General features: G+C 41.8%; 1 protein-coding gene across 2 annotated transcripts in view; it reads right to left on the bottom strand.

Moving 5' to 3' along the window:
* Positions 1-10467: 10467 nt before the first annotated feature.
* ERICH5 (glutamate rich 5) overlaps positions 10468-12990 on the bottom strand; it is a 27179-nt gene continuing 24656 nt past the window's right edge. Inside the window, exon 2 of one of the 2 annotated variants that reach the window (XM_025394872.1) lies at positions 10468-10853. In XM_025394872.1, coding sequence (XP_025250657.1) covers positions 10741-10853 — 113 coding nt within the window. In that variant the 3' untranslated portion in view covers positions 10468-10740. The remainder of the gene's footprint in view (positions 10854-12990) is intronic. The other variant, XM_025394871.1, reaches the window with a different exon arrangement.

The following is a 12990-nucleotide window of genomic DNA, read 5'->3' as shown; positions in this document are numbered from 1 at the left end:
TTTGGTGTGATTTTGTTCACTTATTTCTTAACAGTTTATACATTAAAACATATTGCCTAGTTGGGGTGGGTAAAGTTAAAATCTCCAACTATTTTGTTTTTCAAAGCCTATTTCTGACTTCATACACTTTTACACAGTTTATTTTTTTCAGCAGTTTTAGCCAACTATTATTACATGAAACATCATTTAAACTTTCTAGTCTTCAGCAGTTTTGGCCATTTACAGTGTTGCAGAATTTGCATGTAAATTTTCACATTTGTAGACATCTTTTTAATCTCTGCTCTATCTGTCCCCCCTTTTCATCTCTGATATGATTTATTTGGACTTCTTTTTTTTCCATTATTAATCTTTTTAAAGAACTACTTTTTGGCTTTGTTGATCCTTTTTATTATATCTTTCTTTATCATTATTTCTGCTCTTATATTATTTTCTCTAGCTCATTGATAAGTCACATTTTTGTACTTTTTTTTTTTTTTTTTTTTGAGACGGAGTCTCGCGCTGTGTCACCCAGGCTGGAGTGCAGTGGCGCGATCTCGGCTCACTGCAAGCTCCGCCTCCCAGGTTCACGCCATTCTCCTGCCTCAGCCTCCGAGTAGCTGGGACTACAGGCGCCCGCCACCACGCCCGGCTAGTTTTTTTTGTATTTTTAGTAGAGACGGGGTTTCACCATGTTAGCCAGGATGGTCTCGATCTCCTGACCTCGTGATCCACCCGCCTCGGCCTCCCAAAGTGCTGGGATTACAGGCTTGAGCCACCGCGCCCGGCCTTGTACTTTTAATATTGAGTCTTTTATTAGTAAGTTACAGAAACCCAACTCAAACTAGTATTAAGTGGAGAAAAGAGATAAATGCATAGGCTTAGGTCACAGAGGCCAGAGTACAGCTGGCTTTAGGCACATGTAGCCCAGAAACCTCACGGCTCCATCTGTCTCTTGGGGGAAGATGCTGCAGACCCCAGATACAGGCTATGAGTGCACTAACCCCAGCAGAAAGGTAACCATTTCCTGATCTCTCTGGCAGAAGAATCTCAGGGAAGCCTCTGATTGGTCCAGCTCAGCTTAAGGGCCTGTTCCTAAGCCAAAGCCAGGAAATTAGACACCCTGGCCAGGTTAGGTCTAGGGGGAATAGTTGTATATAGGGCATGACTTCAAAATCAAACTCTAGAATGAAAGAGCTGGAAATAAGATGCTGGTACCCACGTTAATTAATTTGTTAGTGGCTGGGTCCTGGCTTGGAGTCTTCTTTTCCACTCTGAAGGAGAATCACTAGAATTTGTTAATTTTGGGGAACATTGCATGTTGGTCTTTTTCTTTCTTTTTTTTTTAATTTATTTTTTGAGATGTTCTCGCTCTGTCACCCAGGCTAGAGTGCAGTACACAATCATGTCTCATGGCAGCCTCAAACTCCTGTCTGAAGCATTCCTCCCACTTCAGCCTCTTGAGTAGCTGGGATTACAGACACCACCACACCCGACTAATATTTTTATGTTTTTGCAAAGACAGGGTCTCATTATGTTGCCCAGGTTAGTCTTGAACTCCTGACCTCAAGCAGTCAGGAGCCCAAAGTGCTGGGATTATAGGCATGAGTCACCGCGCCTGGCCAAAATGACTTTTTAAAGTGTCTAGAGTCTGTAATCCCAGCTACTCAGGAGGCTGAGGCAGGAGAATCGCTTAAACCCAGGAGGCAGAGATTGCAGTGAGCCAAGAGCACGCCACTGCACTCCAGCCTGGGTGACAAGGGAGAAACTCCGTCTCAAAAAAAAAAAAAAGAATCAGGGCCAGGTGTGGTGGCTCATGCCCGTAATCCCAGCACTTTGGGATGCCAAGGCGGGCAGATCACCTGAGGTCGGGAGTCCAAGACCAGCCTGACCAACAAGGTTAGACCCCGTCTCTACTAAAAATACAAAAATTAGGTGGGTGTAATGGCGTGCACCTGTAGTCCCAGCTACTCAGAAGGCTGAGGCACCAGAATCCATTGAACCCAGGCGGCGGAAGTTGCAGTGAGCCAAGATCACGCCACTGCACTCCAGCCTGGGTGACAGAGTGGGACTCTGTCTCAAAAAAAAAAAAAAAAAAGTGTCTAGAATCAGGGTCACACAAATCAATTCAATACAACATGCATTATTTTTAAATTTATGTGATAGTATGAATCACTATACTTACTTTTATTAAGAAATGTTAAGGCCAGGCGTGGTGCTTCATGCCTGTAACCCCAGCACTTTGGGAGGCCGAGGCAGGCAGATCACTTGAGGTCAGGAGTTTGAGACCAGTCTGGCCAACATGTTGAAACCCTATCTCTACTAAAAATAGAAAAATTAATCTGGCATGGTGGCACACGCCTGTAGTCCCAGCTACTTGGGAGGCTGAGGCAGGAGAATGGCTTGAACCTAGGAGGTGAAGGTTGCAGTGAGCCAGGATCATGCCATTGCACTCCAGCCTGAGAGACAGAGCAAGACTCTGTCTCAAAAAAACAACAACAAAAAAGAAATTTTAGAAATATCTATATTCTATGAGAAAACAAAATGAGGCAGATCTCAAAACAAAATTGGTATCCCCAGTTGGTTTCTCAGAACTCTTTTTCTGGAAATTAGTGAGGTTTGCAGACCTCTGTCCCCAGTGGTGGATGGAAGTAGCATGTTTATTAATTTCAGTAGCACATTATTAAACTGAAAGAGTGTTTTACAATAATATAGGTTGGCCTTTCTTCTACCTTTGGGAGTTATTAAACCCTGGCTTTGATGTCCAGAGACCTCTTTCATTAGGCACAAGAATAATGATATGGTTGTTAACTTTTAACAACTCAAATGTTCCCCAATAAATGTGCTGAGTGTGGTACTGACGAGTAAAGTGAAAAGCCTGCCATTCACCTGTACATGGATTACTAATGCCAACTTTTGTTGATACTAATGCCAACTTTTGTTGATACTAACAGGAACTGGAAGAGAAATTCCATACTTTTCAGCTGCTCTCTGAAATTACACCGATTCTGCATAGGCAATAAGGCCTTGAGATTATAACCAAACACTCATAAGTTTATAAACCCTGGAGAGGTGAGAAGCTGACATAGTTTTAGATGTTATGACATCTTATAAGCAAATGCTTTCAACATTTCAAACACGGCATGCCTTGCTATCTGGTGTGGGGAGAAAGAAGAAGGGAAGGGTCATTCTCCTTTTACCTTACCTTTTGCCTTACACACATTTGTATGTGGGCAAATGAATGGCTTTATGATGTCCATATCGCTGGTCTTTGTTAAAGAGAATTCAGATTTGGATCACCAAACTATCTTCATAAAAATGGGATATGCGGCCAGGTGCAGGGGTTCAGCCTGTAATCCCAGCACTTTGGGAAGCCGACGCAGGAGAATTGCTTAAGCTCAGGAGTTCAAGACCAGCCTGGCCAACACGGTAAGACTCTGTCTCTACTAAAAATACAAAACTTAGCCAGGTATGGTGGTACCTGCCTGTAATCCCAGCTACAAGGGAGACTGAAGCAGGAGAATCACTTGAATCTGGGAGGCGGAGGTTGCAGTGACCAGAGCATACCACTGTACTCCAGCCTGAGTGACCAAAAAATAAAAAGATATTTGCCATCTCTAATGAGCTATTGTATTTGCCAAAAGAGTACAATGTAAACCCTACTAGGATTATTTGACCCTGACCATCCAACATTCTTTGATTAGTTACATGTGGAAAGAAACCTTTTCTTAATTAAGCAATTCTTAATTCAAGGCCCAATGTGGAATAAACCATTTGTTCAGAGTGGTATGGGTGTTTTGACTGCTCAAAATATGGTAAGAGCTTTTACTCCAAAGTCTAAATGGAAAAAGCAGTAAGGTAATAGGTTGACCGCACATTTCTTCTTTAAAAAGAAATAAATAAAATTATTTATTTATTTATTTATCTATTTACTGTAGAGACAGGGTCTCCCTATATTGCCTGGGCTGGTCCCGAACTCCTGGGCTCAAGCAATTTTCCTGCCTTGGCCTCCCAAAGGGCTAGAATTACAGGTGTGGGCCACCACACCCAGCCATTAATTACACATTTCTACCCTGTGGGTTCCTCAGGGGGTTGGCACTTCTGGCCAAGAATTTGAGTCTGGTCTGGGAATTTCCTAGATTTGCAAACTGGCACCCCCTGCTGGTAAATGCAAATGTTCACTCCCAAGAATGAGAATTGGGAAATTTGTTCATTTCCATCCCAGTTAGAGGTACATTAGGTACAGAAATAATGAAATTATCTTAATTGAAAGACACAACTGGACTACAAAGTGGTTGCACAGCACCCCAGGGATAGAAAAATCCAGCCCTTGGCCGGGCGCGGTGGCTCAAGCCTGTAATCCCAGCACTTTGGGAGGCCGAGACGGGCGAATCACGAGCTCCGGAGATCGAGACCATCCTCGCTAATACAGTGAAACCCCGTCTCTACTAAAAAATACAAAAAACTAGCCGGGCGTGGTGGCGGGCGCCAGTAGTCCCAGCTACTCGGGAGGCTGAGGCAGGAGAACGGCGTGAACCCGGGAGGCGGAGCTTGCAGTGAGCTGAGATCCGGCCACTGCACTCCAGCCTGGGCGACAGAGCGAGACTCCGTTTCAAAAAAAAAAGAAAAAGAAAAAGAAAAAGAAAAATCCAGCCCTGCTGGCAGTTTCTCTGTGAACAACTCATAGAGAGTTGTCCATCTTGTGCATTTGTCCATCTTGCGCATTTTGAATCTGGGGACAAAACCGGTCATCTCCTTTCAGGGTCTGGGGACCTAGGATCAGAATACATTTTGCTCTGTTAAGACTCAGTCTTAGGCAAAAGGAAAAATTTCTAACGTAGGAAAGGATCAATCAGTGGTTTTACATGCAGTTTTCTCAGTACAAGGGCTATGTAAATTGTCATTTGTGTTTTAAAATGTGGATATGTAGCCTATCAGACTGGGTCTCGCCCTTAACTTCTCTGTGTTCTATTATGAGATTCTGAACTCCCCAGAGAAAGCCTGCTCTCATGCAAAGACAGCTTTTGATGAAGACATTGCTGAACTTGATACATTAAGTGAAGAGTCATAGAAAGACAGCATGCTAATAATGCAATTACTGAGAGACAATTTGACATTGTGGACATCGGATACCCGAGAAAACAAAGCTGAAGCAGGAGGAGGGGAAAATTAACCGGTCTTCCAACTTTTGTCTGCCTCATTCTAAAATTTACACAGTAGACCATTTGTCATCCATGCTGTCCCACAAACAGTTTTTTGTTTACAATTTATGACAGGTTTATGTTACTTCTATTAGAATTTCTATATTTCCCATGCGGTTTTTATGTTTAATATTAGGGGAGTAGAGCCAGTTAACATTTAGGGAGTTATCTGTTTTCATCTTGAGGTGGCCAATATGGGGATGTGGAATTTTTATACAAGTTATAAATGTTTGGCATAGTACTTTTGGTACATTGTGGCTTCACAAGGGCCAGTGTAAAACCGCTTCCATGTCTAAGCAAAGAAAACTGCCTACATATTGGTTTGTCCTGGTGGGGAATAAAAGGGATCATTGGTTCCAGTCACAGGTGTAGTAATTGTGGGTACTTTAAGGTCTGGAGCACTTAGAAGGCTGTAGTAGGAACATACCCCATGGACACCACAGGTTAAACCATGTGTATCTGTGGAACACTCAATCTCAATGTGCACACCTTTGACTACAGCTGCAGAAGTGTTCCTTTAGACAAAGTTGTGACCCATTTTACTCTGGATAAGGGCAGAAACGGTTCACATTCCATTATTTGTAAAGTTACCTGCTGTTAGCTTTCATTATTTTTGCTACACTCATTTTATTTGTATTTAAATGTTTTAGGCAACCTAAGAACAAATGTAAAAGTAAAGATGCAGTAAAAATGAATTGCTTGGTATTCATTACTTCATGTATATCAAGCACAGCAGTAAAACAAAAACCCATGTATTTAACTTTTTTTTAGGTTTTTTGCTTTCTTGATTTTTTTTTTTTTGATACTTGCCTAACATGCATGTGCTGTAAAAATAGTTAACAGGGAAATACCTTGAGATGATGGCTAGCTTTGTTTAATGTCTTATGAAATTTTCATGAACAAGCCAAGCATAATCGTTAAGAACACGTGTATTAAATTCATGTAAGTGGAATAAAAGTTTTATGAATGGACTTTTTAACTACTTTACAGCTTTTCATGTAAGTTAGTCTTTTGGTTCTGAAACTTCTCTAAAGGAAATTGTACAATTTTTGAAATTTATTCCTTATTCCCTCTTGGCAGCTAATGGGCTTTTACGAAGTTTAAACACAAAATAACAACAAAAATACTACTAATATAACTACTGTTTCCATGTCCCATGATCCCCGCTCTTCCTCCCCACACTGAAAAAAATGAGTTCCTATTTTTTCTGAGAGAGGGGGAGATTGATCGGAATTCCATTTAAAATTTTGGTATATGGCATTTTCTAACTTAGGAAGCCACAATGTTCTTGGCCCATCATGACACTGGGTAGCATTAACTATAAGTTTTGTGCTTCCAAATCACTTTTTGGTTTTTAAGAATTTCTTGATACTCTTATAGCCTGTCTTCGATTTTGATCCTTTAGTCTTTCTATTTGTCAGGTGCACAAGATTACCTTCCTTTTTTAGCCTTCTGTCTTGTCACCAACCATTCCTACTTGGTGGCCATGTACTTGGGAAAAGGCCACATGATCTTTCTGGCTCCACTCAATGTCTAAGGCACCCTGCTTCCTTTGCTTGCACCCCACAGACTATTTCCCTTATCCTATTTACTGCAGTAAATATCTCTTTAGTTTATGAGGTTGTGTTTATCTCCCTTTAAAACCCTACCTATCCTGAATGGTCTGTCATTGTCTGCCTTTAAAATCCTTCCTCTTTTCTTCCTCTCTTCTCTAAATAATGATGGGGCTAAGTTATACCCAAAGCTCACTTTAACAAAACATTTCCTCAGTACTTTACAGAAAACACCAAACAAAAATGCCATTTTAAAAGAGGTGTATTTTTTCTTTTAGAATGTAAGCTCCTCAAGAGCAGGGACAATGTCTTCTGTATGTTCTATTGTGCCTAATACACTGTAAATGCTCAATAAATATTGATGATGGGAAAATAAATAAATAAATAATAAAATAAAATAAAATGTGGATATGTAGGCTGAGCGTGGTGGCTCATGCCTGTAATTGTAGCACTTTGGGAGACCCAGGCAGAAGGGTCACTTGAGGCCAAGAATTCAAGACCAGCATAGACAACATAGCAAAACCCCATCTATAAAAAAGTTAAAATGTAGATATGTAAATATACACTTATATTTTAGCATATACATATAGCCTGGTATATACATATACCCTTTTTTTCTGGAAGTATACACAAGAAATATTATTTTTTCATGGAAGGACTAAAGGATATGGGAAGGAAACTTCACTACCTATTTTATACCCTTCTGTATTTGACTTTTACCGTACCTATTACTTTTTAAAATTAACAGCTTATTTTGATGGACTATTTTGGAATGTTCAGATATTGTGAAATATTTACATTTTTCTTATAGGTTTTTAATGTTAAAACTGAATATTATCTAAAAGAATTTTTTAAAAGTTTCCAAAAATGTTTTAGTAACCACATTAAAGGATAAAGACAAAAGTAGAGAAACTACCAGAAGTGCTTATAAATTTCCAAAATTTTATGAAAATAAATGATTTGAGTCTCAGCCTCTTGAGTAGCTGGGACTACAGGCACATGCCGTCATGCCCAGCTAATTTTTTATATTTTTTGTAGAGACAGGGTCTCACCATGTTGCCCAGGTTGGTCTTGAACTCCTGGACTCAAGAAATCCACTGCCGGCCAGGCGCGGTGGCTCAAGCCTGTAATCCCAGCACTTTGGGAGGCCGAGACGGGTGGATCACGAGGTCAGAAGATCGAGACCATCCTGGCTAACACGGTGAAACCCCATCTCTACTAAAAAATACAAAAAACTAGCCAGGCGAGGTGGCAGGCGCCTGTAGTCCCAGCTACTTGGGAGGCTGAGGCAGGAGAATGGCGTAAACCCAGGAGGCGGAGCTTGCAGTGAGCTGAGATCGTGCCACTGCACTTCAGCCTGGGCGACGGAGCAAGACTCCATCTCAAAAAAAAAAAGAAAAAAAAGAAAAAAAAGAAATCCACTGCCTTGGCCTCCCAAAGTGCTGGGGTTACAGGCGTGAGCCACCATGCCTGGCCAAATTTATATTTTCATATGTATTACTTTTTAATGAATTAAGTTTAAATGGGACTCCTTGGTATTTGTTATTCATTTATTGATTCAACAAATATTTATCAAGTACCTACCACATTCCATTACAGGAGCTAAATGCCTGAATTCAAAAATGCATAAAACACAGTGCTTGCTTTCAATGCAATCACAGTCCAGTGCCTTTACTTTGCGGAAAGGATGATGTCATCTCCTCAAGGAGCTCCTTTTATTGTCTTCCTTGGCACTTTACAGTCAGAACATAAATGAATATTAAAATCAGAATCAAGAGAATATATTTTTCCCTGTATCCTGTATTCTTATAATTAATTATAGGCCATCTTAGTAGTTATTTTAATGTAGAAGCTAAAGTAAGAGACTAGTTAGGCTGAGTGGCTCATGCATGTAGTCCCAACACTTTGGGAGACTGTGGCAGGTGAATTGCTTGAGCTCAGGAGTTCGAGACCAGCCTTCGCAACATTGTAAAACCCTGTCTATACTAAAAATACAAAAATTAGCCAGGCATGGTGGCACAAGCCTGTAGTCCCAGCTACTCAGGGCAGGTGAGGTGGGAGGATTGCTTGAACCCAGGAGGTCAAGCTTGCATTCAGCCATGATCACACCACTACACTGTAGCCTGGGCAACAAAGTAAGACCCTCTCTCAAAAAATAAAAAAAATAGACTAGTTAATTCATCTGAGCAGTTACCTTAAAAATATATGTTTATTTAGGAAATAGTAGGATTTTTTCTTTTTTTTTTTGAGACAGAGTCTCGCTCTGTCGCCCAGGCTGGAGTGTAGTGGCCGGATCTCAGCTCACTGCAAGCTCCACCTCCCAGGTTTACGCCATTCTCCTGCCTCAGCCTCCCGAGTAGCTAGGACTACAGGCGTCTGCCACATCGCCTGGCTAGTTTTTTGTAATTTTTACTAGAGACAGGGTTTCACCGTGTTAGCCAGGATGGTCTCGATCTCCTGACCTCCTGATCCACCCTTCTCGGCCTCCCAAAGTGCTGGAATTACAGGCTTGAGCCACTGCGCCCGGCCAGCAGGATTTTTTTTAAAAGAAAAATACATATTTACAAACAAGATAAATAAACAAAATATTTCCAGAACACTATTCTGATACTCAAAAACACAAGGCACTCACTGGTGGGTAAGTTAGCTATTATTTTCATTACTTACATACAATCACTTGCCAAAATCCCTTGCCAACTTCAGAAGAATTCTCAAAAACTGACTCTGTGGTGCATCACTAAAGAAATGTCATAAATGTTTCTAAAATCTTGATTTCTTAGCCTTTTTCCACTGCTAAAGCCTACCATTAAATTGCAGTCATCTAAAAAAGAATAGAGTGGCTGGGTGCAATGGCTCACACCTGTAATCCCAGCACTTTGGGAGGCCAAGGCGGGCAGATCACAAGGTCAGGAGTTCAAGACCAGCCTGGCCAGCATGGTGAATCCCCGCCTCTACTAAAAATACAAAAATTAGCTGGGCATAGTGGCGGGCGCCTGTAATCCCAGCTATTCAGGAGGCTGAGGCAGGAGAATTGCTTGAACTCAGGAGGCGGAGATTGCAGTGAGCCAAGATCGTACCACTGCACGCCAGCCTGGGTGACAAAGCAAGACTCCATATCAAAAAAAAAAAAAAGAATAGAGCCCAGGAGTAGACTCTACATAAACAACAATCTAGGTTTTAATCCTTGCTGTTTATTGTCTCCAAAATACATTTAAAAGTGAATTAATTAAAAATACTTTTAATATTATTCAAAAGGATAACAATTGAAAAACCTCACGTGAGTAAAAAATCAACAGCTGATTCAAAATGGCACATGGAAAATGTGTAGCCTTTCATCGTGAAAAATGCCTAACCTTGTGATAGCACCAGAGTTTGCCATCCTTTGCAAATGATTCTGTTAACATATTTAATATTCCATGATAAATAAGGATCTGTGGTAGCTGACAACCTTAAAGGAGAGCAAGTGTGTAGATGACATATTTCCTAAGGTTCTTATCAGTTCTGAATTCTGTAACAAAACAGAAATATTTGGTATAGCTCATCCTATTATTTTTGCTGTTGTTCATTCTCATTCCATCATGATTATGACTGTATGACTTTATTATTGTGAGTTCCCTAAAATTCGCTAATTCCTTTCTCTAGCTACCTGTACCTAAAGGTTTACACTTCATTTTTAGGGTCCCATTTTCTATACTGAATGGCCCCATAGCCACAATGAAGAAAGTCACCCTCACACTCTTAAATAATCACATAATTTTTATTGGCTTTGGTTTTTATCGTTTTAAATGTACAACCATTCTAAGTAGCTAAGAAAACTGTTCATGGCTTAGCAGTTTTGTAGAACAATATAATCAAGAACATGGAAACATCCTTCTTATGGTTCCAACAGTCTCTCTATAACCGCACTCCTTACAGAAAACATGTAAATGTAGAAAGATAAGATACATAACCACAAGCTTCACTACCATTTTTGTCTTCTCTGTGATAACGCGCTGTGTGGGTTCACTCTTCTATTTGGCTGTTGAAAGGTTCACCGCTTCTCCTGTTTCTTCTTCTTTGGTTTCAGCCCCTTCCCTCACTTTCTCATTCTCCATCTCTGTTTCCACCTTTTCCCCTGTCTCACCTGGAAAAGTAACCAAAGGAGATACTAAGAGACACTTATTTAGAGTTAACATAAATTATCCCACAGTTTGTCTCCAATGGGGGGCAGTTCTTGATCTTTAGGTCTGAACAGTAAGTTTATCTGGAGGTATCAAGAAAAGCAATCATCTCGGCTGGGCGCAGGGGCTCACACCTGTAATCCGACACCTTGGGAGGCCGAGGAAGGTGGATTGCCTGAGGTCAGGAGTTCAGGAGCCTAGCCCAAAGTAATGAAACCGCGTCTCTACTAAAAATACAAAAATTAGCTGGACCGTGAGCTGAGATCACACCACTGCACTCCAGTCTGGGAGACAGAAGACTCTGTCAAAAAAAAAAAAAAAAAGGAAAAGAAAAGTAATCATCTCGATTCTCTCAGAGCTTCTGAATGGCTGATGTCGAGTCAATTAACATCTCGAGTCTTGGCATACTCTTATGAAATAAATTCTCTCTATAAAATCAGGATGCAGGCCGGGCGCGGTGGCTCACGCCTGTAATCCCAGCACTTTGGGAGGCCGAGGCGGGTGGATCACAAGGTCAGGAGATCGAGACCATGGTGAAACCCCGTCTCTACTAAAAATAGAAAAAATTAGCCGGGCGCAGCGGCGGGCGCCTGTAGTCCCAGCTACTCGGGAGGCTGAGGCAGGAGAATGGCGTGAACCCGGGAGGCGGAGCTTGCAGTGAGCCGAGATTGCGCCACTGCACTCCAGCCTGGGCAACAGAGCAAGACTCCGTCTCAAAAAAAAAAAAAAAAAAAAAAAATCAGGATGCAAAATTACCAAAGAAATGGCGGTAGAACATATTACAATAGAAAGTTCATGGCCAGGTGTGATGGTTCACACCTGTAATCCCAATGCTTTGGGAAGCTGAGGCAAGAGGATCACTTGAGGCCAGGAGTTCAAGACCAGCCTGGGCAACAAGACCTCCTGTCTTTACAAAATATTTTTCAAAACTTAGCTGGGCAGCTGGGCGTGGTGGTTCACGCCTGTAATTCCAGCACTTTGGAAAGCTGAGGCAGGCAGATAGCTTGAGCCTAGGAGTCTGAGACCAGCCTGGCCAACATGGTAAAACCTTGTCTTTACAAAAAATACAAAAATTAGCCAGGGATGGTGGCACCCAGCTACTCAGGAGGCTGAGGAGAGAGAATGTATTGAGCCTGGGAGGCAGAAGTTACAATGAGCTAAGAATACTACTGCACTCCAGCCTGGGTAACAGAGCAAGACTCTGTCTCAATAATAATAATAATAATAATAGGCCGGGCGCGGTGGCTCAAGCCTGTAATCCCAGCACTTTGGGAGGCCGAGACGGGCGGATCACGAGGTCAGGAGATCGAGACCATCCTGGCTAACATGGTGAAACCCCGTCTCTACTAAAAAATACAAAAAACTAGCCGGGCGCGGTGGCGGGCGCCTGTAGTCCCAGCTACTCGGAAGGCTGAGACAGGAGAATGGCGTGAACCCGGGAGGCGGAGCTTCAGTGAGCAGAGATCCGGCCACCGCACTCCAGCCTGGGCAACAGAGCGAGACTCCATCTCAATAAATAAATAAATAAATAAAATGAAAGAATTAAAAAAAAAAAACAGATGGATGATTATAATGAATGCTTCACTTAATTATACTGAACTGTGAAGCCAAAATTTACCAAAATGTAAATCATACCCCAGAAGAAAATATTTTTTTTAAATTATAATACCAATAAAGAACACTGTAAACATCATTTGTTTTATGCTGGTAAAATACATTTAAAATTTTAAAACACTATATGCTAAGACATAGTACATTTTCAGGCCGGGCGCGGTGGCTCAAGCCTGTAATCCCAGCACTTTGGGAGGCCGAGGCGGGTGGATCACGAGGTCAGGAGATCGAGACTATCCTGGCTAACATGGTGAAACCCCATCTCTACTAAAAATACAAAAAACTAGCCGGGCGTGGTGGTGGGCGCCTGTAGTCTCAGCTACTTGGGAGGCTGAGGCGGGAGAATGGCGTGAACCCGGGAGGCGGAGCTTGCAGTGAGCCGAGACCAGGCCACTGCACTCCAGCCTGGGAGACACAGCGAGACTCCGTCTCAAAAAAAAAAAAAAAAAAAAAAAAAAAAAAAAAAAATTGGGGGGGGGTGGTGGGTTT

The sequence above is a fragment of the Theropithecus gelada genome, chromosome 8, assembly GCF_003255815.1.
Source record: "Theropithecus gelada isolate Dixy chromosome 8, Tgel_1.0, whole genome shotgun sequence".
Lineage (NCBI taxonomy): Eukaryota > Metazoa > Chordata > Mammalia > Primates > Cercopithecidae > Theropithecus > Theropithecus gelada.
This window is presented reverse-complemented; position numbering and strand designations above follow the sequence as displayed.